General features: G+C 40.8%; 1 protein-coding gene and 1 long non-coding RNA gene across 5 annotated transcripts in view; one reads left to right on the top strand and one right to left on the bottom strand.

Annotated features, from left to right (window-relative positions):
- Positions 1-6943, top strand: part of CNPY1 (canopy FGF signaling regulator 1) — a 53506-nt gene extending 46563 nt beyond the window's left edge. For all 4 annotated transcript variants that reach the window (XM_080974310.1, XM_080974309.1, XM_080974311.1 and 1 more), the window contains one exon: positions 3940-6943. In XM_080974310.1, coding sequence (XP_080830436.1) covers positions 3940-3977 — 38 coding nt within the window. In that variant the 3' untranslated portion in view covers positions 3978-6943. The remainder of the gene's footprint in view (positions 1-3939) is intronic.
- Positions 6944-9597: 2654 nt separating this feature from the next.
- On the bottom strand, positions 9598-27069 carry LOC308459200. Its single transcript, XR_013977892.1, has 3 exons — positions 27008-27069; positions 15838-16026; positions 9598-10392 (listed from the first exon to the last, which is right to left on the bottom strand). It is a non-coding gene; the product is annotated as an uncharacterized lncRNA (long non-coding RNA).
- Between the last annotated feature and the right edge of the window lie 48 nt (positions 27070-27117).

The raw sequence follows: 27117 nt of genomic DNA, 5'->3' as shown, positions 1-27117 counted from the left end.
AGCAATTTCTTCTGAAATCAATGGGTCTTCAAAGAAGGCACATTTGGGACTGTGACAAAATACAACCAACGCCAGAAGGGAAAGGGGCAGGCCTTCACATCGGCTGGAGGGATTCAAACATTTGGGTCTCACAGAACTAAATAACTATCAGAGGTGTTTTCTTAAATAAATATAGAAGAACAGCAGCGGTAGTTTTGCTGTTTTTGCCTGGACGTGGCTGGAGAGGAAACAAGAAAATAGAGTGCAAGAATAGAGCAGTCCTTGTGCCTGACCTTGTAAAATCTCACAGGACTACAAACATGGCAGACATGCTAAAGAGAAACTCCACAAAATGCAAGGGAGAAAGGAAAGCAGCCAGCCACACTATCTGACTCCCGTTTCCATATGGGGAAGGAGAAAAAGAAGTTTGACATTAAAGAGAGCATCCAAACACATTTCTAGAGAAAAACGTTTAGTTTTAAAGAAAGAAAGAAAATAAGAGAAGCCATGGCATTCAGCTTTCAGATTAATTCAGATCTACAACACTATCAATGGAGGGAGATAAAACTGCTTAGCTTTAGGGAAGCCAGAAGCATCTCAACTTAGCTTCTGGTAGGGAGGGAGTCTGATTCCAAATTGGCAGGAGAATCACATCTGGCAATCAGAGAAGTATAAAAGTAAAGTTCTCCAGGAATCACCGTGCAGAGGCACCACATAGACCGGGCTAAGTGGCAAAATTTGGGGAAATCCTTGTTTATGCTTTCCCCCAGCTCTATTATCACATTACAACTTTGTTATAAATTTGTTTTGATGTTGGCAGCCATTCCCATCTGCTTGCAGCTTGTGTAGGGGTATATACTCAAGAAACTGTTTTCAGTGTGTGCAGAGCTTTGTGAAAGATGAGCGCTTTCAGTCAACCAAATGGCCCACAAAAAGAATTTGCCCATGGCAGTTCGTGGGGCTGTAAATTTCACTGGAAAATACAAAATACAGAAAGACAGTGCAGAAATATTTTGAAGTGTTGCACAAAGCAAAATTCAGAGAATATGATGTTATTTTGAGGGGCTCATAGGAACAATAGCTTGTGCTATTACTGTGTTATCTTTTACGTTGTATGAATGGAAAATATTCAGGGTCCTCAGTCTTGTTGCAAGGGGTGAAGAGGGAAATTGCACAGACTCCCTAAGAATTTGTCCAGCTGATGCTACCAATATGTCAGATTCAAGAAACATTTGCTGTAAAGATATACTGGCATTTCTTTGCATGTTTACATGACATTTGTGTTCCTTGTTGACTAAAGAGCAAAAAACCCACACACTTTTAATGATGTGTGTTAAAATGATGAAACTGTTTGATATAGACAACAGTGGATCAGTTATCTGTCAAAAGTTTTCTTTGATCTCACTCAAAATCTCTATACTACACTTTTCACAGACAGGGAATTAAAAAGAATGAAACACACAATGTGTGTTCTTTTTCCTCTTTTGGTCTGCCTTTACTTTCTGCTTAAGCAACTGGGAGCTGTTTCTCAGATTAATACTTTTTTTCCCTTTTTTCGTAAGCTGGAAGCTGAGATTTGCCACGGGACCAATGATCTTATAGGACCTTATGATCTTATCTTGCAATGAGTACTTGTCCCTTTATGTATCACAGTCTAGAAGATTTTGGGAAGGCGGTGGATGGAAGGGCATGGATTTACGTAAACGACAACCTTTGTCATATCCTTGCTTTCCTGTTTACCCCTTTACAGGGAGCCAAGCTAATTACACTGTTTATTGCAATTCAAATTAGGAGACTGGCCAAGGATATTCTCTAGGTTAAGGTATGGACTTTCATCAGTAGATTTACCACGGCAATATAATACACTACTCTAGATTTCAATTGCCCCCCAAAGTTATCATTAAGGTAACATAGAGACTTCCGTTGTAATAATCGCCTTCACATGCTCATAGCTCTGCAAAATTATTCTCTTTGGCTGGAGTTTTCCATTCTCATCCCAAAGGTGAATATATTTATGTATGTAGAAAGCTTGAGCAGAAACCATTCATGCATTTTTGAATTGCACAAGGGTAGAAAAATACATCCATTCTGCTACGAAAGCCGGATGTTTCCACTCCCCCTCTCTCTACCTCATTCCAACATGTCTATTATTCCTCTAACAGCAGAGCTTTGAAAGTTGATGCTTTCCAGGTGACTAGTCCTCACTGAGAGTTGCTCTTCAGGATGATTTGCCAAGTCCAAAGCTGTACAACAGAGTTCTAAATAATACAGCTCTGTTTTTGTACCTGAATTATGTTAGCGTTTCCACTGCACTGTAATATTCTCTGGGACCGGAAAATAAAGAAGATGTAGTCACTTCATGGGTGTAATTTTTTAATGAAACTTTACGGAGTTTCATAATTATCTCCCCTCACCTTTCGGAAAACAGTTTGGAAATGGCCAGGAAATAAATACAGTGTTTAATTATAGTCCTGTTGTATGGTGGGGTTCTGCAAACTCAAGCTTTGCAGGAACAAACATTACGGTCCTACTTGAAAGACCTTAGTAGAGCAACAAATCCATTGTAATTGGTTTCATTTCTTTTCTTTTGAACTGGTAACCATTCACTTATTGTGTGACACTGAAATTTCTATTTTGAGTTCTTACAGGGGAAATTTGCTTGCTTCAGTAAACCAAACTTACCCACTGTAGTTCGCTGGAGGACCTGTTGCCAAGTAACCTAGGCCCAGTTTTCTTGTCAAATAATAGGCTTAGAACTCCATCTTAACTATATTTACTCAGAAGTAAAGGCCCAAATTACAATAGGACATATTCCAAATAATTAGGTTCACAGTGCAACTCTATACATGCCTACTAAGAAGCAAGCCCCGTTGAGTTCAATGGGACCGATACCCAGAATCTCTCAATTCTGGTTTTGCTTTCCTTTTTCCAGTCTTATGTTCAGATCTTTATATTTCCATATCAGTTTGCAATTTTTAAAAAAGTTCTTATGAAAATTCATCAGTGAATTTCTCCTAATATGCACATTGTGCAAAGGACTTTACCCTAATATAATGCACGTTTATACATTATTTTCACTGTATGCATTTTTATGCACACTTTGCCCTAGTATATGCATTTTTGTACACATGACTTAGCTGGACAGTTGCATCTCAAAATTCAGAGAAGTGCAAATTTCGAAGAATGGCTATGTTTTGATTATTGTATTATTGTTATTTTTTTGAACCTGAGATTTAGGCAGGTTCACCTTTAAATGTGAACCAAAAAGAATCTCTTTCCCTATCCCAGGTAAGTGTGTCTAGGATTGCAGCCATAATTTTTCGATAACTTTGATATGTCCACATCTAGAAAACTCTTCATTTTCTAAGCTTGGAGTATCTTCTTGATATGTATTTCAAGGCAATTATTTTCCTTGAAGAAGTTTGTGCAGTGGGAAAAGACAGAGTGGGACAATGCTGTAGAGTTTATAACGGCGTGAGGGAAATCCACCTCAAATAAGGATTGCACCATCAAATTAAAAGAGTTTTTTGATACATCCCTTCACCTGCTGTTTGCTCAAAGCTCAAAACTTCCAGAGAGCTACACACCTTTAGAAGTAGTTTATTTATTAATATACCCATAACAAAAGTAAAAAGGTTGTGAAGATTTGCCAACATGAATCAATCAATATAGAAACCGGGTTGCTCTGTTTTATGGCGCCATGCCAAATCAGGCAAAAAGATCAGACTGCTATCAAAGTAACATTGACAGATTTCTATGATACCTATAACCTGCCATTGTTCTTTGATCAAAATGTATGTCAAGATTTAGCATATTCTACATAGTTGTAACCCTGGCGAGCAATTTATTGCATAGTCATGGCCAAGAGATTATGAAAAAAAATGAGAAAGTTCTGTAATTGTAAGAGAATCGAATTGTTGAATACTTTAATGACACGGAACATTGTCCTTTCTCGTTCAGGTCTTTGTCCAAACCCCGAGGTGCATGGTGAGCTGTAGAACAACTGGAGTCTGCTGCTGTTACAGATGAAGAACGTCAAGTGAAATATCTCTGCAATTTCTGCCTTCCATTAACCCTTATCTTTGTTTATGGTGGGTTGTTGTGTTTTTTTTTTAAAAAGACATCCACCTTGATACTGATAATTTAAAGTTGCCATCTGCACCAATTATTGAGGACACTGGACTGGGACTAGAATGGTCAGTGGTGAAAATTATTGCCAAGACTGTTGTGTCAGTCATGCTCTTTTTCAAGAACCCCAATGCCTGGTAGTAAGAGAATTTGTTAGCTCACTGGTAGAATGGTAACTCTTGCTTAGCAGAAGATGGCCACGTGGATTGAAGCAAAATTATGGTGTTGTGTATTGTTAATCTCTTGTTTTAGCTGGGGTAGTTTTACCAAGTCATTGTGAATATATGAACCAGTTTTAATGATGATGATGATGTTCAGGGCTTATCTTAGACTGCTAATGACACTGGTGTTGTCACACTGAAGTCAACAGAACTGTGCCAGTTTAAGTAAATGTCAACTGGTTCCTGTCAACTCTTTGGCAGAAGCTTTCTCAACATACCATCCTTTAGAAGTGATCTGATTTAAAGAAACTTACTTTGTTTAGTAGAAACCATTGACAGCATTTTGGGTGCTCTAGGTGTTGGAAGAGATCACTGAGCAAAAAGTCTATCAAATAGCAGAATCTCTTGTTTAGGGGTAGAATCCAGCCAGCCCATAAGGCTTCTGTTCCTTGCACTCAAAACAAATGAAAAGGCGGAATTTAATATGATCACCGTAAATTGCAATCAGATTGTAAAGAGGTTGTTTCAAAATGGGGAAATATCAGTGTGCCCCTGACGCTTCTTGCACCAGTAAACAGCGTCTAATAATTTTATTTGATTGGATGGTATTTTATTACTAACTCACACAATATGTTTGTTTATGATTTTCAACACTTTATAATGATAAAAGCCTCTCTCATTCAGTAATTGTTACTCATAGCTGCTCTCAAACTTTTTTTCACTTTTTGGTAAATTCTTACTGAAGTTTGTTCTACTCATGGATCAAACCACATGCTGGCCTCCCTTAGTTTTAAATAGAAGGGTTAGTGTGCAAAAATATTGTCTATATTTTGAAATATGAGGTTTTGAAGTATAAAGTTTCCCACATTGGAAAAATAACTTCCAAAAATATATATTGTGTACAGTTTTGTTTTGAGGCCACTGGAAAGTCAATCAAAATCCATTCCCTATAAACTTAGTAGACAGTTGATAAAGGGATTTAAAAGAAAATGGTCATCCCTAAAACAGTGCATACTTAAAAGGAAACAGCTCGGCATTTAAATTTTAGTAAGGGAGATGTATAAAATGTCACACTGTAGTAAGATGAAAAACCTATATATTCCCAGCTTAAACATGGTTTATTTCAAGCCATCAACTGTCCTCTCATACTATTACACATTTTCATTGTTTTCAAAATTAATGAGTTCTTTTGAAACCAACAGAACTTAACAACTTTTTTTGTTTAGGAGTGGAATGTACATGTTATATCTCAGCCAGGAGAAAACTCTTGATGCTTTTTGGTCATTGTGAATTTTTATTAATTTTGTTTGAGTGGAGTCAACAATTCCCTTTATATCTTTCCCTTTATATCTTGTTGTGCGGTTTACGTTCCTTTCCACAAGCCTTACATGTCACAGATGGTGGATTTACAATGACTGGCAACCTGACCCTGATATTACTTGGAAGTAAACACCATCGATATCAATGGATAGCCTTCTGAGTAATGTGCTTAGGCCCATGTGTTAGTCTCATGGCAGTGGATATGACCACACTGGCTTACATTCAGTTCTGACTATCTCAGATTACTGGATTGTGCAACATCAGAGCCACCAGCCCCAACCCAAAGTCCAGTTACTTGGAATTATAGTCCATTAAAGTCATTGGAACTTACTTCCAAATAGATAAGTTTAGAATCGGGGCGATTGCCTGTAAACCTCCACCTACATCCACATAAACAGAAACCACTGGGTCCACAATGGGTACTTAAATATTATTTTTAGCAGCATGTTTTATCAACAAGATTTTCCTCAGTTTTATATTCATCCTTTGTCTGTGCTGAGTAGTAACAGTCTATTGTCTACCTCAGCAAATGACATTAAATTTCTTTCTTTCATTTAAATAATACATTTTATCTAATTAGTATGGTTTCTAGTCTGTTGAATAACAAAGGTGAATATACCAGTCAGTCTGAGGACTTTCATTTTGACATGAAACTATTATGCTTAGCAAACACCCCAAATATGAAGATGAAACAGAGAGGTTTCCAGTTGGCTTCATTTAGACAAATAGAGCTGGAAACTCCATCCCTATTCATGGTGGATGGAAAATTAAATGGAAAGGGTCAAATTGCTTCCTTCACACTTCATGGAATCCTATTGATTTTTAGGGCAAAGATAAGGAAAGAACTTACCCAAAATCTATACTTTATATATATTAAAAGGGGGCATAATCAACTTCAAATCTCATCAGTTTATTTTAATTAGTGAGAAGTGGTCTCAGTATCCCAATTAGTTTGGGGAATGGTGAAATCATATATATACCCTCTCAAAGAGAAGAAAAGAAAAATAGGTCCAGTGTTTGCATTCACTATTCAGATGCCAAGGGAAAGATTCAGGGTTGTATGCAAGGCTAGTCATATTCCATGTAGACCCATCATAATTAATTGGCATTACTAACTTACACACATTCATTTCAGTGGGTATACTTTGAGTAAAATTTAGTTGAAAAAAACCCCTCCATGGAAAAATCCAGTATATATGACTGCACATCAAAAGTCCTTTCAGACTTTCTGGTACAAACTTAACCAATTGACAGTGTAAGCACTTCAAAACACTACTTTTTCCTCCTATTTCCATCTGTTCTAGTAATCGTCAACATTTCAGTTACAGCTGTCAGTAAAACTGTATCTGACTGAAGTATTTTTGTTTGTGTTTTCTTGAACGCCTACTTTTAGCACTTTGACACTGGGTTTATGCTTCGTTTATTGAGTAAATAATCTTTTATGCTATACTGGCACTCTCACAGGATATGGATGAAAATCTAACTGCGCCCGCTTTGCTTTTTGTTGTGTCTCCGGGACCCATATGTTTTCTTGAAGCCAGGCCTCCAGTGACAAGTTGATGCAGTTTTGATTGGGTTAGAAGGCAAGAACTTGTGGCCAGCTCTTTAGAACTGATGGTTGTGTCTTAAAGATAATTTTGTCATGTCCCCTTTTGAAACCTTACTAAATGACTTCAGTTTTATACGCTGAAGTGTATAAAAGGGCCTTATCACAAACCCATTGATTCAGTCGACGTTACTCCAGCACAGATCTGAGCCAAATTGGTTTGCATAATTTGCAGAGCGATTCTATACAAGTCCACCAAGACCCTTTCAATGGGACTTACTCCGAGGTAAGTGGGTATGTGATGGGCCCACAGGTGCCTTAAATAAGGTTGGGACTTTTAAACCAGGTAAATGATGGAGGGACAAAAGAAATAGAGCACCCAGAAGCTTCTATTGCAACAGCGTGAATATGACACTTAAAAATATTGTTAGAGAAATATAGAGTTAGAAAATGGCTCAGTGCTTAACGATAATCAGTGCCTTTTATTACACTATACAGCACATTATATTTCTACCAAACAACATACCATTAATGTGGGAAGGGGGAGAGCTTGGAGGGGCAGTGATTGAAACGCTTGTGCTCTTTGCTTCTCTTGTTGTCAAACATGTTTTCAAAACTGATGGCAGGGTTGACTGAAGCTTGTTTTGTTCGCATCATTTTGCCTTCATGAAGAATCTGGACAAACTGTGTCCCTAATAAGGCTTCTGCATAGAAGAGCTACCAGGTTTCTTTCTGACTAGGGAAGGACAAAAATAAAAGGTCAAAAATAAATAGTGTAACCAGTGCTTTTTGTGTGTGTGACGGTACTCGTTGTGTGCTGGCACACAGGGCACTGTTATCAAGATATTAGTACCTTGATAACGCACTTTTTACAAATAAAAGCGCTGAGCTTCTGTTTCCATGCATCTTCAAACTTTGATTGGGCGTGCCTAGAGCTTCTAAAAATAATATATATAACTCCATGGCAGAAGTACATCAGACAGCATTATTACTAGGAGTATCTCAAGAGAAGATTTTTTTTAAAAATAAATAAATATGAATGCTTGTTCAGATAGCATTATAGAGAAGTAAATTAAAATCTTGGAGCCATTTGTTTTAAAGCTGCATTAATCAGGGGGGGAAAGTTACACATCACCAACATAAAATGCATGCTAAAGACGTATCAACATTACTTAGTGAATCTCAGTCATCATTGAATATTGCAGCCCTTTACACAATTCCTTGGAAGCAGACTTGCTTTCATGTCCATATATTTAGGATCAGGGTTATAAGTACACTTATTTGAAAGTAAGTTCCCTTTGTGACAGTTGCAGTTACTCACTTGCAAGTGAATGTTTTCAGGATTGGCTTGTGTAGCGTTCAGTTCCATAATATGCCATTGCTTTGCGAAAGATTTCTGCTTAATTAGTACTTAAGGGCAATCCACTATAATTATTGCAGCTAGGAAGATGGTTTTGAGCTCTGACAGTATTTATTTTACTAATGCATACATATGTGTGTCCATTTAATTCACGAGAATTTAATATATATGTTAGAAAGATGATCTGGAAAAAAAATCAGCTAGTTGTACAAAATATACAAAATATGTGTTGCACATATTTATAAATTAGAAGTAGTGGTGGCTACCACATTTGGCTTTAAAAGAGAATTAAATAAATTAATGGATGATAAGGCTATCAACTGTTACTAGCTCCACTGTTGGAGGCCATTTGCCTCTGAAGACAATTACTGGAAATCACAAGTGGGTTGAGTACTCTCGTGCATAGGGCTTGCATGTAGACTTCCCATAGGCGTCTGGTTTGCCACTGTAAGAACAGATTGCTGGTCTAGATTGGTCTTTGGCCTGATCCACCAGGCGTTTGTTATGTTGTTGTTTTAACAGAACTGTTCAAGGCAAGAGAGGATGATGTAACAAGGGCCATCATTCTGCTAAACTCAAAGGAGCAGCATGCATTTGCAGCGGCCACATTCCCAGTCTCCGTTTTCCTTCAAAACAAAGATGGCACCAGCATTAGAATTATACACTTATTTTTTAATGGTTGATTTCATTTTCCGCATCAGGTCTATCAGGCATAGAGCTCAGGTTGCTGTGACTGATATTATATTTAATGTGGATTGATACTGTTTGCTAGGAATGAGTTGCCACCACTACATATCACTGAGGGACGGATAGTGGAATTGAACCACGAGTCCCCAATGGAAAAGATCAATACTTTATTTACTAAGATAAGCCCTAAAAACAAGATTGTTCAATAACAAGTCTTTTTTTTTTACTCATATTTGTCTCCCAGTGAGCTCTCTCTCTCTCATGCACACACACACACACACACACACACACACATTCAGTGGACCAACATACGATAGGTAGAATATTAACTCATACAGGAGACACCCTGCACGCATTAAGTTCATTGCAAATTAGGGAAGCCGCATCGAAATGTAATGAAATACTATTAATCGCACTTCTTGTGAAATACTCTGTAATTATACTGAACACAACCATATACAGCATGTTTTGTTATGGTAGCTTAACTAGATAATTAGAGCTAAAGTTATTCAGTTGCTGGATATCAAATGTAGATCTCTAACACAACTCTGTCAGGGCTGATATGCTACTGCTGAAGGGTAAACCCAGGCCTGCGTGGGCTTAGGCATTGAAAAAGAAAAGAAACCTATGTGACAAGGAAGACCGTATCCTGTGCAAAGAAAAACAGGATTCGACATGCACAGCTACCTGGGAGGAAGCCCCGTGGGCCTTACTTCTGAGTAAATGGGTCTCCAGGGTTGCAAAAATCACTCTGCTTCTGGTGATTTTAGATAGGAGAAGGGAGCTGTGTGTGGCACACTGAAGCTATAGCCTTAAACCCCATTTCAGGCAGTGGGATTTGCTTCCAAGTAAACAGGCATAGGATTGCGCTGAGAAACTCCAGCCCTGACCTTGGAAATACCATAGCTGAGAGTCTCATGCTGCAGAATATTGCAGGGTTTCTGTGTTAGCACAATGGTCTCTATATAGCTATCCAGGTGCATACAGAGTGTGTGTGTGTGTGAGAGAGAGAGAGAGAGAGAGAGAGAGAGAGAGAGAGAGTCACCCATTAAACACTGAACTCCTGGCAGGCTCCACAAACTGAGCAGCAGCTAATTTGGGAAGTACTGGGGTGAGATGCCCAGTGGATGGACATTCGACATCACAGATCACAAGCCTGGTGCACAAAGTACATTTCTTCAGCTCCTGGCTCTTGAGCGCCCAAGACTGTCCTGCAAGACAAGGAAAGTCAATCATTGGGGCCCAGAGCTGGGGTGGAGAGAAGGTCATTTGATTTACCATATTTTTTGCTCTATAGGACTCACTTTTTCCCTCCTAAAAAGTAAGGGGAAATGTGTGTGCGTCTTATGGAGCGAATGCAGGCTGCGCAGCTATCCCAGAAGCCAGAACAACAAGAGGGATTGCTGCTTTCACTGCGTAGCGATCCCTCTTGCTGTTCTGGCTTCTGAGATTCAGAATATTTTTTTCCTTGTTTTCCTCCTCCAAAAACTAGGTGTGTCTTGTGGTCTGGTGCGTCTTATAGAGCGAAAAATACGGTACCTTTCTTCAGCTCCTGGCTCTTGAGTGCCCAAGACTGTCCTGCAAGACAAGGAAAGTCAATCGTTGGGGCCCGGAGCTGGGGTGGAGAGAAGGTCATTTGATTTACCTTTGATTTATCACACTGGAGTAGGAATGCCAAGCATGGTTTAAGATTGCATTATTCTGCTAGGAAATAAAGTATAGCTTGCAAATCCGGCCTAATCACTTAGGAGGGGAACAGAAAGGGGCCCCAAACCCAGCTACTCATCTGCATTGCCCAAATATACATTCAAAACCAAACCCAGATACATCTTCAGCTCCCCTTTCCAGAGGCTGAGTTTTGTTTTTGTTTTGTTTTGTTTTAAAGAGCAAGATCAAATTACCTAAGGCAAGGAAGCACAGACCTAAGTATTGAGCTACCCTGCTTAAGAGGGATTCACACCACACATTGCTGCAAGGATCCTGATTAATGGCAGAACCACCTTTTATGTATTTTTACAATAAAGGTAAGGGCAGCGCTTTTTGGAGGCATATTTTACCGAGGCTTTGCACCAAGGAAAATGCAGCAAAAAGAGAGAGAGAGAGAGAGAGAGAGAGAGCAATTCACAAAGCTCATTTAAATGAAATGGAAAAGCAGGGGTCTTCTTCCCTGTGCCTGCAAACATATTTGGAGGATAGGCCCATCTAATGGCATTCAGCAATGAATTCTTTTGCCTTTAGGAACAATTGATAAAGAAGCTAGAAACCGCCTTCTCCACTCGACTGTAGGGAATGTTAATAAACTAGTACCCAAGGACTCCAAAGAGTGTGCAGTGAAATATTGGGAACTAAATGTCAGCTAATTAAGTCAGGCTGAGACCCTGAAAGATTGCGCACGTTAAAAGTTAAATATTAATATTGGTTTCAAACTTTACGAGGAGCCAGCTTAGTGGGAGAGGAGCAAGAACGAGAATACATCCTATAGTCGGGTGACATTTGATATTGCTAGCCAACCACGTTGCCAGTATTCTGAACCTGCCGGAGATTTATTTATTTTAAGTACATACTGGAAGAACATCCAATAAAGAATTATAGCAAACCTGGAGGTGACACACAAATTAGTGATGGAAGGAAAGGGAGAAAAAAATCCAGGAAGGCAATATTTCTTAGATTTATTACTATTTTTTACAGCTTCCTAATTTTATCAAGAAGATAAGTGAGGATATTAAGAACTTTGGAACACAATAAAGGATTAGCTGCCCATAATTTGGACTTCGTATCAGACTGAAGCATAGCTACTCTAAGGGGCTGTTGTTATTTTGGGGGGTTAATGGTGAAGAGTGTTGAAAAACGTCTTCCATGGTTGGCAACATTTGACACCCCTTACAAAGGTTGACTCCTGGGTTTAAATTGAAATTACTTTATCCTCATTCTCGGTTGCTCTTTTTTGCCCTCAGGGACTCCAATATTATTATTATTATTATTAATAATAATAATAATAATAATAATAATAATTTATTTGTACCCCGCCCATCTGGCTGGGTTTCCCCAGCCACTCTGGGCGGCTTCCAACAAAGATTAAAAATACATTAAAATGTCACACATTAAAAACTTCCCTAAACAGGGCTGCCTTCAGATGTCTTCTAAATGTCAGGTAGTTGTTTATCTCTTTGACATCTGATGGGAGGGCGTTCCACAGGGTGGGCGCCACTATGTAGCCAGGTGTGTGGGTGTGGGTGTGTGGGTGGGTGTGGGTGTGGGTGTGGGTGTGTAAGAAGAGAGAGAGACTATTCTCTCCAACATTTCTCAGATTAAAATAGGGATGTCCTATTTATTATTATTATTACTACTACTACTACTACTACTATTTATTTTATTTATATCCAGCCCATCTGACTGGGTGGCTTCCAACATATATAAAAACATAATAAAACAATATTTTTTAAAAAAATTGCCCTGTACAGGATTACTTTCAGACAGCTCAGGGGTCGAATAACGCCATACCCTCCAACAGGGCTGCCTTCAGATGTCTCCTAAAGGTTGTATAGTTACTTATCTCCTTGGCTTGGGGGTTGCATAACACCGTACCCTGCAACATTTCTCTGATGAAATTACAGACGTCATAAGAAAAAGAGGGACATTCTGGGATCAGAAATCAGAAACTGGGACAGCTTCTGTAAATCCGGGACTGTCACTGGAAAATAGGGACACTTGAAGGGTCTGAGAGACTACTGTTGATGCCATCTTATATATGGTGTTGTCATTTCACTCTGAGATTCCTGACTAAGATTATACCCATGTAAGAAAATACTCCCAAAGAAGCAACAGCTGGGGGAAAACAATGGTGTTCCTGAGCAGGTTTTTGTTTTTTAAAAAACTGAATATTTCCATATAATACATTTTCAGATGGATTTCCTGAAACTCACCAGTTTCGAGACCAAAAGTAAAACTTACTATTTAGTTCAGCATTGCAGCTTCTTCCTCTTCGAAAGTAAACACACAACTAGCTCTTCTGGCTTGTTCCATCCAGGCCGAACCCTACCATTAGGTAGAATGAGGCAGCTACCTCAGGCTGAAGATTCTGGGCAGAGATGACTGTCCTGCCAGAGCTATTTCTAAACCCTCCAAGTGTCCCTATTTTCCAGGGACATCCCGGACTTAGAGAAGCCGTCCCGGTTTCTGATTTGATCCCAGAATGTCCCACTTTTCCTTAGGGTGTCCCTGTTTTCATCAGAGAAATGTTGGAAGGTATAGTAGGATGTCCCTGTTTTCACTGGAGAAATGTTGGACGGCATGTAGTTATCCGACCCCCGAGCCATCTGAAGGCAATCCTGTATAAGAAAGCTTTTTTACTGTTTAATATTTTATTATGTTTTTATATGTGTTGAAGCTGCCCAGAGTAGCTGGGGCAACCCAGTAAGTTGGGTGAGGTATAAATAATAAAATTATCATTGTGGCATGGGACATCCCTATTTTCATCGGAGAAATATTGGAGGGTATGTATTTCTAATTATTCTCTCTCACACACACAATTGCTGCCCATTCCCCCCGAGCTCCCACACTTGCTGATCTGATGCCCCAATGGCAAAAGGCCAAGCTGTCTCAACTAATTGCCTTCTCCGAACACAGGAAGTGCCAATGGGAAAAGTCCCTGACTGAGTGTGAGCAGACAGAGAAGCCACCATACCAAGGCATGCTCTCCAGTAGACAATGTGCATGTGTTGTTGTCAGTGTAGAAGGAAGAGGGGCAAGAAATACATGGTCTTTTGCCTCAGGTCCCAAGTAGTCTTGGGCTGGCTGCCTTCTCTTGCCCATTGACCAGCAGTAAGCTCGCACCAGTGTGCCCATCGCACAAGCTATAAAGCCACCATGAGGGGCCGCAGCTCAGGTCTGCAGCAAAGGCCAAATAAATCAGGTGAACCACAATACTGAGAACTCAAGTGCTGTATTTAGACAGGTAATAATAGGCACTTTGTTCTCAGGATACTTTTTGGGCTTAGCTGAGAAAGAGAAGAGAAGCCAGCAAAATAAGCAAGGGTGATCGTACACAATTTCTCCTCTGTGCCTTCAGCATAACAGTTCGTAATTCCTGGCTTCTGCTCAGATTATCATGGTTGTGACATTTATTGGTACTGGGAGCAAAGAGGGACTTGAGTTAACTTCCCTATGAACCCTTGCATATGTCCAAAACCTTCAAGCATCTGATAAAGTGAGCTCCATCCTATGAACGGCTGGACCACAAAACTTACAGGATTCCTCATTGTGTTTACTCTGACCTTGGCCTCATATGGCTGCCTGTTGACATTCCCCATCCCATCCCAATACTACTACTATTACTTCTTCTTCTTCTTCTTCTTCTTCTTCTTCATAAAATAACTCCACCTGAGGCCTTGAGGAGTTTATCCCAGGCAGTTCAGGAGTTTATCCCAGTCAGGACATAGATGAACCAGTGGCATAACTCGGGATACAGCCACTTCTTACATTCATAGGGGAAAAACTGATCAACCTGGTGTCTGGCTCCCAAGATTTTACCAGGTATTTCCCACCTGGTTCCAAGCCTATCTTCGCAGTCTTTAGGGCAGTGATGGGGAACCTGTGGCTTTCCATATATTGTTGGACTACAGCGCCCATCAAAATGGATGTTTAGCTTTACGGGTGTTACATCCAATACCAATATCCACTAAATCTACCAGTCTATGAAGATCTTCTGCAGAAGCCCTTCCAAGCTGCCCCTCTCTTCTGAAGTCCAATAGGCGGCTACTGGGAACCGAGTGTTTTCTGTGCTGGCCCCCAAATGAGGAAACATCCCAGATATGTCTACCTGGAAGCATCTCTTCCAGGCACCAGGCAAGGTCTTTCCTTCCTTCCCAGGTTTTTACAGGTGCCTGAGATACTTTGGATGGTTGTTTTTTAACTTACATATTTTTCGCTCTATAAGATGCACCAGACCATAAGACGCACCTAGTTTTTGGAGGAGGAAAACAAGAAAAAAAATATTCTGAATCTCAGAAGCCAGAACAACAAGAGGGATCGCTGCACAGCGAAAGCAGCAATCCCTCTTGCTGTTCTGGCTTCTGGGATAGCTGCACAGCCTGCATTCGCTCCATAAGACGCACACACATTTCCCCTTACTTTTTAGGAGGGACAAAGTGAGTCTTATAGAGCAAAAAATACGGTATATCTGCTACTTCTGTTGTGTTTGTGGCTGTGTAAAATTCTCTCTCATTAGTTTTGTTGCTGAAAGCTGTTGCTGAGGCTGTTCATAGTGAAAGGTAGGATATAAATTCAAGAAAAGAAAGAAAGAAAGAAAGAAAGAAAGAGAAAGGAAAGGAAAGGAAGAAAGAAAGAACATAGATCTCAGTCTTGCACATCATCTCACCACTTAGACTCTGGAGCAGTGGTTCCCAATTGGTGGTCCACAGATCCCGGGGAGTCTGTGTAACCCACCCAGGGGGTCTGTGGCACCATTCACATGACAAAAACTACCATAGAGCTATCAAAAATTTCAAAAGTAGGGGGTCCATGGCTTGGCTTTTGAAATATAGGGGGTCCACAGTACTCAGCTAATTGGAAAACACTGTTCCAGAGCATAAGAGAATAAGGCAGTCATAGTAAGGGTATGTCCAAGGGGAGCTTAACCTAAAAGAAGCTGCTCTAACCCTTTGCTAGATGAGCCACTATTTTTGCACTGTTCAGGATGTTTGACGAGCTGGCATTGTGACGTGTGGTTGTTGCTGTTACCATTTTCTTAGAAGACCGCAGTTGTGATCCTGCTTCCTCTAAGGCTTCTTAGATCCCATTTTACTTCTGTGGGATTCAAGCCGCCAAACTGTGCACGGGACTGCGACCTAGAAAGAAGAAAAACACAGACAATGGCAAGACAAGGCTTGGTTGACATTTGGGGGAGGGTCTGGGGTGTGTGTGTGTGTGTGTGTGTGTGTGTGTGTGTGTCTGCAGATTTGTCCTTGGTATGTGGGATGTGGTTTCCAACCTGAATGTTGCAATGCCCTTGAGCAGTGCTGCCCTGCGTTTGGCTCAGTCAATAAGGATCCCTGAGGAACAACATCACAGTTATCCTGTTAGCCTCAGACAAAGCATCGCGTAACAAAAGGAACTGAGCTTGAGAGTTTTTTTTTCTTTTTACGTTTAAATTGATGCATGGAAGGGGACCAGCAGGAAGCCCTGTGTTAGCCCCCAAGTCCTATGTGCCTGAAGCTAGCTGTGTTTAATATTAAAGCTTAAATACGGTAAGCTACACATTTCACTACCTTACTGTCAAATTCATAGGTTATAAATGCGCTAGAAGAAAAGGCCTTGGAGCCTTGCATGGGCAAAAATCTGCCTTCTCTTATGCTCCTGGATTTAACCTGCCTCCACCAATTCCTCTGTCTCTCCATAGTGGTACAAATAGTGACTTCCCTGGAGAGAAATATGCAAATACTCTGGTGTGTGTGTGTGTTTTCATTTAATATTTCTTTCCTGTCCTATAGGTGGGTTGCTGTTTGCGATGCCAACAGATTTAAGCCCCCCACCCCCGCTGATTAACTGTCTCGTTTTTTTAACTGATTAACTGGTTAATTAATTCAGTTTGTTTACTGTCCAGTTATCAACTCGTGAATCAGTTCATTGATTGATTGAACAAAGAGATCCATCAGCACCCCCTCCTTCCTAATGGCATTTCACTGCTTGCTGAATATTTTTTAAAAAAATACATTCTGGCAGGCCTTTTGTCTGGTCAGTAGATGACCTAGAGTATGTTCACATTGCTCCACATCTAGTGCATTCCCACTGGTAATTTTCACAGCCACATTCACATGACGTCCGATGCAAACCATAACAATCCTGTAGTTCCTTTACAGCTTCTGCCGTTTGATGCAGTTTTTTCTCAAACCAGCTTCAGCCTGGCTAGAAAACATAAGGCAAATTCACTTGGTACTTTAGAGTGGTGTGAACATATGAGATAGCTCCTGTGCATGGCATGCACACTCTTAAGTACGTACTCAGAAGTAGACCCCACAGAATTCAATGGGGTCTAGTGAGCTTAGGATTAATAATAATAATAATAATAATAATAATAATAATAATAATAAATTTTATTTATATCCCGCCTTCCCCAGCCAAAGCCAGATTCACTTCTAATGCCTCATGATAGTAATACCCAGGCTCAAAAAACTTCAAAAACAAATACAGTGGTACCTCGGGTTAAGTACTTAATTCGTTCCGGAGGTCTGTACTTAACCTGAAACTGTTCTTAACCTGAAGCACCACTTTAGCTGATGGGCCTCCTGCTGCTGCCACGCCGCTGGAGCACAATTTCTGTTCTCATCCTGAAGCAAAGTTCTTAACCTGAAGCAATATTTCTGGGTTAGCGGAGTCTGTAACTTGAAGCGTATGTAACCTGAAGTGTATGTAACCCGAGTTACCACTGTATGCCCTTCAGCCTCTGCAATTTACCAATTAAAATTGTAGCCAATTAATCTAACAAATCTATGAAAGGCTTCAGCCCTCATATCTATGTTCTCCCATAAAGCAGACATTCCTTGCTCCATAAACCATTAGTGGAGCTCTCTCCTACTCTAAGGATCGCCATCTAGCTCATCACAAAGTTTTGCTTTCTTTCATTGTTTGGAGAAACTTTGATGTCTCTCATTGTGTCCCTCATTTCATGGTGTTTTGTCCGCGATTGTCCGTCATTCAGAAGATTTGCCCTTCATTTTTAGAGTTCAGGGGTTGAGAGGTGCGATGCAGAGCAAACCTCATTCGGATGCTTTTCTACCAACATGATTTAAATGGGAGTTCTTTTGCTAGCACATTTCCGAACAGAGCAGCCAGATCATGGCTACAGAGCGGCCTGTCGCTCTTGTGCCATTCATGGAAATAAATGAATGAACAGAGAAGCCCCTATTGTATACATACGATATCATTAGTATTTTGGTCCTGCAACTCGTATACCCTGATCCTACACATAAACCCTTGAAAATACATCTCACTGTGTTCAGTTGAGTTTACTCCCAAGTAAAGCTGTGCACGACTGCAAAGAGGAATTCCAGCCATTCCTGTGGTACAATTTAGCATGCAAAGAGTGAGCATGGATGTCTTAATATGCCTTAGCTTTCAAATCACCTTGAAGCCGGTTGGTGGGTTTATGCATCAACATGTAGCATGTCTCAAATAACTACAGGACAGATGTAGACAGATGTAGCTCGTGGCTAATGTTTTGTGTATGTTCTAGATGCAGAGTAAGGTCCCGCTTGTAATGTAATAATTCAAAGAAAACAAGCTATACAAAGCACCTTTACTGCAAGGAACCTGTTTCAGTTAAGGCTGGAGAAAGATCTAGAGACCTGGAGAATCAGCCATTGCGTGTTTCTTTATCCCAGTATCTCAAGGTATAACCTAATCTAGAGCTGGTCAATGGTGTAACCTCTGGATGTGGTCCTACTACAACTTGGATGTGGTTCTACTGCAACTCCCATCAGCCATAGCCAGCATGGCCAATGGTCAGGGATGATGGGATTTATAGTCCATCAACATCTGGAAGGCACCACCTTGACTACCGCTGGCATAATCTATTATGTCTGCTGCCTTTTTTACACACTCCATTTTACAACTGACCTCATGGCAGACTTTATGTTTTGTCTCTCTCTTCTAACTCTCTATTTTGTTTGACACCCAGTCTGCTGGAGGGTTCTGAAGATTGTGGAAAGCTTGCTCATTATTTTATGATATCTTGATTGATCTAATAAAGATAATGCCATAGTATGGATTTTGGAATCATTCTAACAGTGATATTTTATAGCTATTGTGAAATGGTTGTAATCTGGCAATCTGAATGTCTATAACATCCTGCCAGGCACAATGAGGTTTGTTCATTTTTTTACCTTTCTCCTGCTTCCCTGGAGTGTTTATAAGGTGTGAATGTATGTGTGTATGGGGGCAGGAAAATTCTCAGTTTCTGCATAGAACTGTGTCAGAAGAGGTACATATCTGCTACAGGTCAGACTTGTCTTTCTTCCCATGTCCTTTTGACTGAAAAAAGCACAAATGCAAATAAACCTTAGCACTGAGCATGGCTAGGATCTCAACAGAGGCCAGTCTCTGGTGGCAGGATGGCTATGAATAGAACTAACAGTATGTTTTTGAGTATCTTGGCTTGGCTGTCAAAGAAGATTGGGGGGGGGGAGCTGGATCAAAACAAACAAAAACAAACAAACAAACAAACAAACAAACCCCTCACTGTAACAATAAAAAAGCATCAAAACAAAACAAAAATCTTTGACGCCCATCTTGAAATGATATGACCTGTTATATCAACAGGTAATGACTAAGGAGTTGTAGAAAACTTTAAATTGCATGGCTCTGAAATGAAATGGCTAAGCAACAGCTTCACCAGATATTATAAATTGTGATATAACCAGAAAGGTAGGTGAAACATCTATCTTCCTATATACATTAAAATTGTATGTTATCATGTTGCGGTTCACATGGCTGCCAATAGGTGGCCACATCAACTCGAACATGATTATATAATCTAGGAAGGGGAAACCTGTCGCCAGAGGTGTAGCTAGGGGTTGGCAAAATCGACCTCCACTGGGGGAGGAGGCTCCCCCCCAAACAAAATCACTTTTCAGGCTATGGAATGTATATGTGTGTGGTGATGTGCTGTTGATGCTATGGGTAAGATCAAATGTGGGAGAAGCTTGCTGTCCTTCTCTCACTTTGGTAAAGTGATGTTTTTCGGGAGGGCACCGATACAGCTTCTTGCCAAGGGTGTAAGGGACTCTAGGTACGCGTCTGTCTGTAGCCCTTCAAATGTTGCTAAACTCCAACATCCCTAACCATTAGCCATGGCTGGAGGCCACTGGTGACAGTTGTAGTCCAACAACATCCAGAGGGCACCATATTGATGAGCCTCCTGCTCTAAACAGTAGCTCTGAGCAGCTACCCACAGAGGTGCGGTTTTCCAGTTCTGCCCCTAGCAGCTCCTCATACAAACTAAACCGCAAGATTCATTTGGGCTTGCAGCCTGGAGAAAGTCTTTTTCCTATAATTGAATACTCTATAGATCCATGCTTGCCCTTCATGGAATGCCTTGAAGTTGCAGTGGCCCATATTAGATGTCAAGATATACACCTGTCCCTGCAGGACAGAGAGCATTTGAGGGCAGCGTTCATGCGATAGGCTGTTTAGACTTCTTGCAACATCTGCCAGTGAACTCTGAGACGGAGAATAAGCCACAAGAACTCTGCATTCAGTTGGACTTCAGCCTTCAGCTCTGTATTCACTGATATGTTCTGCCTTAGGCGGAAATTGGACCTAAAGTTTGCTACAGCCAGAATTGCCTGGTGGTGCCATCACACTTGGATGAAAATTAAATAAGCAGCTTCCCAGGCCTTGTGCATTTCACAGCTTCCAAGCTTCGATTTGCTTTTTGTCCTAAATGAAACTTTATTGCCATAATGACAAACAGGGTATTAGTTTGAAGTGAGCAATATGCAACTTCAATGTCCATTTCCCCATTTATTTGCAATAAATGGAGCTACATAGATATAGGCTATCTGCGTCTCTAGACAAATTTTGTTGTAGACGATCATTGGCCCAGTCCTTCACTGAGGCTGAAGAAGTCCACAGTCAGTGGAGTTCCATGGATAGTGTAGCTCCATAGACAGTGAAATTAGAGAGCACATCTTTCAGCCGCAGTGCCTACAGCTGTGAAGATAGTAAGGTCTTGGCAGGCTGCACTTGTTGAAATGAACATTATTTGCATTTTGTCCTTCCTCTGAGGAGCTGAGGGTGGTTGATGACACCAAATTGTTCAGGGTGGTTAAAAACAAAAAGGAATGCTGAAGAATTCTAAAGGTATCTCTCAAAACTAAGTGAATGGGCATTAAAACAACAAATGTAAGTCAACATAAGCATTGGTGCAAAAATAAGAATTATTCGCTTCGCGTGGACTGACCAGGAAATAGATCTTGGGGTCACAGTATATAGCTCAGTGAAAATGTTGACTCTGGGGCAGGAGTGCAGTTGTGGGGGGAGGAATACTGAACCCCATGTTGGGGATCACTGGGAAGGGGAATGAAAATAAAACTGCCAATATCATATCATGACACAAATACTGTACATGGTGCAACTGCACTTGGAATATAGTGGGCCATTCTGGGCAGTGGCGTAGCGTGGGGGGTGCCAGGGGGGCCGGCCGCACCGGGCGCAACATGGGCGGGGGGGCGCGCTCGCACTAGCAGCTCTCTGCCCCTACTAAAATCCACGGGTTAGGGAGCCCGCGCTTGCTCGGCTTGGCGAGGAGGTCGCGGAAGGGGGAGAGCGAAGCCTTCTGCCGCGGGCAAAAAAAGGAGAGGAAGCCGGGTGGGCGGGCGGGCGGGCTGGCTGGCGGGGGTCTGGCTGCGCCTGCTGCTGCCGGTGCAGGGCAAGGCAAGCAGAGCGAGGAGGAGAGAGAGGGGAGGGGGGGGGAGCAGCTAGGAAACGCTGCGGTGTGGAGGAGGAATCAATTAAGGAGAGAAAGCGAAAAGCCTTGGAGAAAGGGAAAAAAGGAAAGAAAAGAGGCAGCTCCAGGAGAGCGCGGGGGAAAGAGAAGCCTCGCTGCTGCTGCTGCTTGGGAGAGTAAATGACTGTACTTGCCTTGCCCCGGGTGCTGATAACCCACGCTACGCCGCTGATTCTGGGTGCCATACGTCAAAAATGATATTGTAGAGTTGGGGAAAGGGTGAGTAAGGACCCAGACTAGGTATGGATGGACCCATCAAAATCCAGTCCATTCCAGTTCTTTGTGGGGATGGGAATACAAATGTCTTTTCCCATTTCTGGGTGGATTTTTTTAAATGGAAAATCATTTAAAAACATAGAAACACACATTTCTTAAATCATAAAAAGTATTTATGAAGCAGTCCAAGGGTTTCATGCTCTTTTCTTCTTTTAAAAAAAATCTTTAAAATTTCAAAAGATAGGGCATCCAGCTGATGAATAGCATGATCCCCTGAGAGTGATGAGGCTTCATATTCCCTCATGTAAAAAACCAATGTCTATTCCCATATAAGCAGTAGGGACTTACTCTTCAATAAGTCTGCAATATGACTGAGGCCTAAGAGATTTATTTGAAAATAGCTGATGAAATCTTTCTGCATAACTGCAAGGCTTGAAAGAAAACTGGTTCCAAATGCACCATTTTGCCACGAGGCACATACTCCACAGGCCATCAGAACTTGTAACAGTTCAAAAACCTGATCACCATGAGTCTGGTATCTGGTGTGTACAACATTTTAATTTCTGTTAAGTGTGATACTATGACCTGTGATCAAATACAAGGGGTGGTGTGGGTGATCTTCCATATGGTAGAAACAACTTGGGCATCTCTGTCTCTGTATAAGTGAGGACAAACACTCTGAAATTAATCCACCTCACATCCACATTGGCACTTCACAGCTCCCCTATGTTAGCAAAATGCCTTATCTGTTATGATAGTAGAGATGTAGAATAAGGGATTCTATTTATTTATAAGAATGTGAGTTGGCTTAGGTAGACCATGAGATTTATAGAACACAGCTTTTCCAACAACAAATGTTGAGTTCAAAGTCAATAAAGTATGATAGATTATGATTGATAGATATAGACAGATGATAGATAGATAGATAGATAGATAGATAGATAGATAGATCAACAGATAGGCATGCAGGCATAGTGGGCTTCCTTTTTTATTTCATTACCAGGCCTCCATTTCTTGGTATGTGCTCTCAGAATTCTTGGCAAATAGATTTGTTTCTTGGGTTTCCATATTATGTGTTTGATAAATAAAATGCAAGTGTGAATTTAGTCTCTCCATAGTTCTGGCTTGGCTCCTCTTACATAAGCTACAGCTACATTTTTTTCCAGGCCAGGGAGTGGAGCCCTTCAGCAATTCAGACCAGAACCAGAAAGTGAATACAGTGATATATTCAGTTGCCATAGCTGCCATATGGTGCCAATGCTGAGATGAAATAAAATAGAAGTCCAGGAGGACTGGAAGTCAATAATGAAGTAACCCATAGTACAACACCAGCTCTCGACGGCAATGCTCCAGACACCACCAAGCAGAAAAACGACAAGGGGGGAAACACACACACACACCAAACGACAAGAAAACTGCTGGAAATGCAGAGGATGGTCTCACCAAAGAGTAAGTCAAAAGAGGGAGTTGGTGGGTGACTCAGCCAATGAGGAAGAGTTGAAGGGCTAAGAGGGGAAAGGAGGAATTATAGGCAGCACAGAGAGGAGAGGGAGAGAGAGAGAGATCATCAGAGCGTTAAGTGGCAAACAGTCTAAACAATTGTCCTGACAAGAAGGAAAGAATCTCAGCATTCCTGATGTTTGGCTATTGAGTATGAACAAATGTTCCGGCAAACTGTAGTGGCATAAAAGCAGGCCAGTGACGGGGAGGTGGGGGGAGTGCAGGGCAAAGCAAAGCCCTTTCAGATGAAAAGCGCCAGGAACACTAGGCTGGTGAGATGACAAAGCTGAACTATAGCAAGGACTCGACTGGGCTTACTTGGCCAGCTCTAGTGTAAAATAGCAGAACTCCATTCAGGTCGTTGGAGCCCAAGCGATCTCTGCCAGCAGAAGCTCTTCTTGGCCATCAGTTTCAAAGCACATCAAACAACTTGTGACATGGCTAAATGGGTCTAAAATGAGCATGAATAATATTAGCAAGATATGCAGGGAGTCCACAAAGTGTCAAATTTTCGAGAAGGGCCAGAGTTAGTTCAGTGCAATGGCTACCTTTAGAAAAACCATTGTGTCCAATCTAATTTTTGAGCCTGAGCAGCGGGAAGGAAGGTGCAACAGACGGTCACCGCAAAAAGGAAGCAAAAGGCTGAGACTGGCACTTGAATGGCAGTCATTGGAGAGTGCCATTCACAGCTCCCTGATTGACTAATAACACAATTTCCAAAATCAGTAAATGTGTCAGTCGTGGTTTGTAAATGGAAATCTAAATATTAACTATTAAATTGGCTCTATAACAACCTGGCATTTCCTTTTCCTTTTCCTTTTTTTAATGCATTAAGAAATTATGGCCCAATAAGAGTGGCCAAAAGAGCAAAAGATGTATATGGATATACAAAAGACTTATTCAGTCAAGAACTGCAGCAGAAAATTGCTAAACTTTCTAGCAATTATACAATTTATTTTCATGATAAGTTTTTCTTCTGATGAACTCAGAGTTCAAAACATGTTGGGGACCATGAACTGGATAAATCTTGTCTACGGGCATCAAAGGCTTTAGCTATTTTGTACATTAGGGGAACTCCTCTTGTTGCTGGATCTGCAAGGAGGGCACTCCAGTCCTAAACAATTAAAGTAAGTCCCATTAACTGTGTTGCAAGGTTGTGATCCTAAGCCCGCATCTATGGAGGCAAGTTCTATTAAAATCAGTGAAATCTACTTCATGGTGTTTTGCAGTGCCAGGCTGATGGTGGGGTTGGGGGGGAAGCAAAGACAGAAGTATATAAAATCTATAGGAATGAGATTTGCAACTCCAGGCCAAATTCTGTACTGATAAAAATCAGCATAGAGATTCTGTGGGTGAGAGAATGGTGTTGATCATGCTCATGGTGGAAGCATTTTCCATATTATCCATGGAACTGTAACAACCCATAAGAGTGTCTATTAAACCACCACAGCCAACCACAAATGAACAACCACACCCTAAGCCAACCCCAACCTCTCTCACCACCAAAGGAACACAAGTGAACAGCAGAGAACCTGCACAAGCAACGCTGACACCAAACCCTACATATAGTAAGTAAAATAGAAACATCGCCACCCGACCCCACCCATCTTTTCCCCCCTCCACCCCTTTCCCCCTTTTCTTCCTAATGTCTCAACAAATGAAACTGATTTGTAAAAATGTTACATGGAAAAAATACGAGAGAGAGACATTGCACATACTTTTGTAAATAAAATAAAAAATCTTTAATAAAAATACATTTAAAGAAAAGACTGTCTATAAAAACAGTATAATGTTTTAAATCACAGTGATTTCTGAAAGTAAGGGATTAAACCATCAAAGTTGAGAATAACATTAAAAAAAAAAATTCCCTTTGGTGGATGCTGAAGATAAAAATCAGATGTAGTTCAACAAAAAAAGGGTAGAAGCAGCATATTTCAGTCAAATGAGAAATCTGTAGGCAACAGTAATACTACTTGCCTTAATGTTCAAGTTTATTAAAAGTAAGTTATCAAAAGGCATTGTCCAAAGAACAAAAGGTAATTCTAAATATGGATTCTTATATTTTGTGGATGTGTATTTCTAGATATCTAGATAGATGAAATGAACTTATTGTATATGAGAATTGCTGTCTTTAATGTTTAGGTATAAAACAATCAAGTTTTGACAAGTATTGTCCAAAATACAAGAGGTAGTTCTAAACATACATCCTTACTATGTATGTATGAGTACTTGCTGAAATTAAATGATTGAGTATGAGGGCTGCTGTCTAATATGTGAGTGGCAGAAAGGATTTTTTAAACAAATATAATTAAGCGACAGTTCTTTTTAAAAATGGAGCTGGCCAGCCCAATTTCATAAGGGACTGTTTAAAGATCTGAGAATTTTGATTTTCTTTAATTAATCCTGAAAAGGCCAAACTAGGGAACTTTGGGCTTTAGCTGTAAAAATCAAGTATTGCGGTTGGAACTGGAAGAAATCAAGACGACTGATGATAATGATAATGATGATTTGTGTGTTTGGTTAACAGGAATACTCAGTTTGTGTATTCAGCCCATTTCGCATTTTCAGATCATATGCGTGGCAATTGCAAGGGAAACTGTCTCTCATATATTCATTATTCAAAATTACTTTCCAGTTAATTCCTGTGAATAATAGTTAAACTATGTATCTGTTGTTGAGCAGAGTTTATTATTCAAAAAGCAGGCTGTGCTCGATGGTTGTCACTGAACAGCTAGGTCAAATTGCCGATTTTTTGTCACCTGCTTGGATGGATGTAAGAGTAAGAAACCAGCCGCCAAGGAAAATGCTTTGAATTTACTGAACGCAAAGCTTGCTTTGGGTGAGGACAGTCCAGTGAGCACCGCTTCTGTGCAAGCCCCAGTGATGTTGCTGCTGACTGGATAGAAGCAGGGCATGTTTGCAAAGTTCATATTCCTGTCAAATGTATGAATATCCCAGAAAAATATTACTACAGTATGTAATATCTATTGATAACAACATCCAGATGCATAGATAGATATAGATATATGGATTTCTACACAAAATTCCTTATTTTACAGTTGCTCATATTCTTGCCACTATATAACTGACTGTGGATTATTGTATTATGCAAGGCATTGCCATTATGGCCTGGAGAGCTGCAGAATGACGAAACTCTGTCAGCTCAAGGGAGCTTACAAGAAAGGAGATTCCGACTAAACATCAGGAAAAACTTTCTGACAGTGCAAGCTGTTTGAAAGTGAAATGGACTCCCTCAGGAAGTGGTCGACTCTCCTTCCTTGGAGGTTTTTAAGCAAAGGTTGGATGGCCCATCTGTCATGTATGGTTTGGCTGAGATTCCTGCATTGCAGGAAGTTGGACTAGATGACTCTTGGGGTCCCTTCCAACTCAATGATTTGATGAACCCATTTCTCCCTGTGGCGTTCGTACGGAGTGCCCGGTCGTCTCACGGACTATTGACCCATACACCACTAATCCGCTGCCACCAACCAGGTCTTCCCCGGTAAATCACTTTGTCTCAGTCAGGTTCTCAAGTTAACAAAGAAGAGTGTAGTTTACTGCAGACACAAATAAACTTTGACTGCATTCAAAACGTTGTTACTCTTTACCTTCTTAGTCTTATTTTTATCCTGTCTCTAACTCTTCTACCTCCCCTCACACAAGAACCCACTACCCTAACTGTCTCTCTGTTTCCAACTGCCTGCCAACTGCTTTTCCA

Source organism: Podarcis pityusensis (assembly GCF_964106645.2).
Source record: "Podarcis pityusensis genome assembly, chromosome: 12".
Classification (NCBI taxonomy): Eukaryota; Metazoa; Chordata; class Lepidosauria; order Squamata; family Lacertidae; genus Podarcis; species Podarcis pityusensis.
Note: the sequence above shows the minus strand (reverse complement) of the source record. Positions and strands in the feature narration are given on the sequence as shown.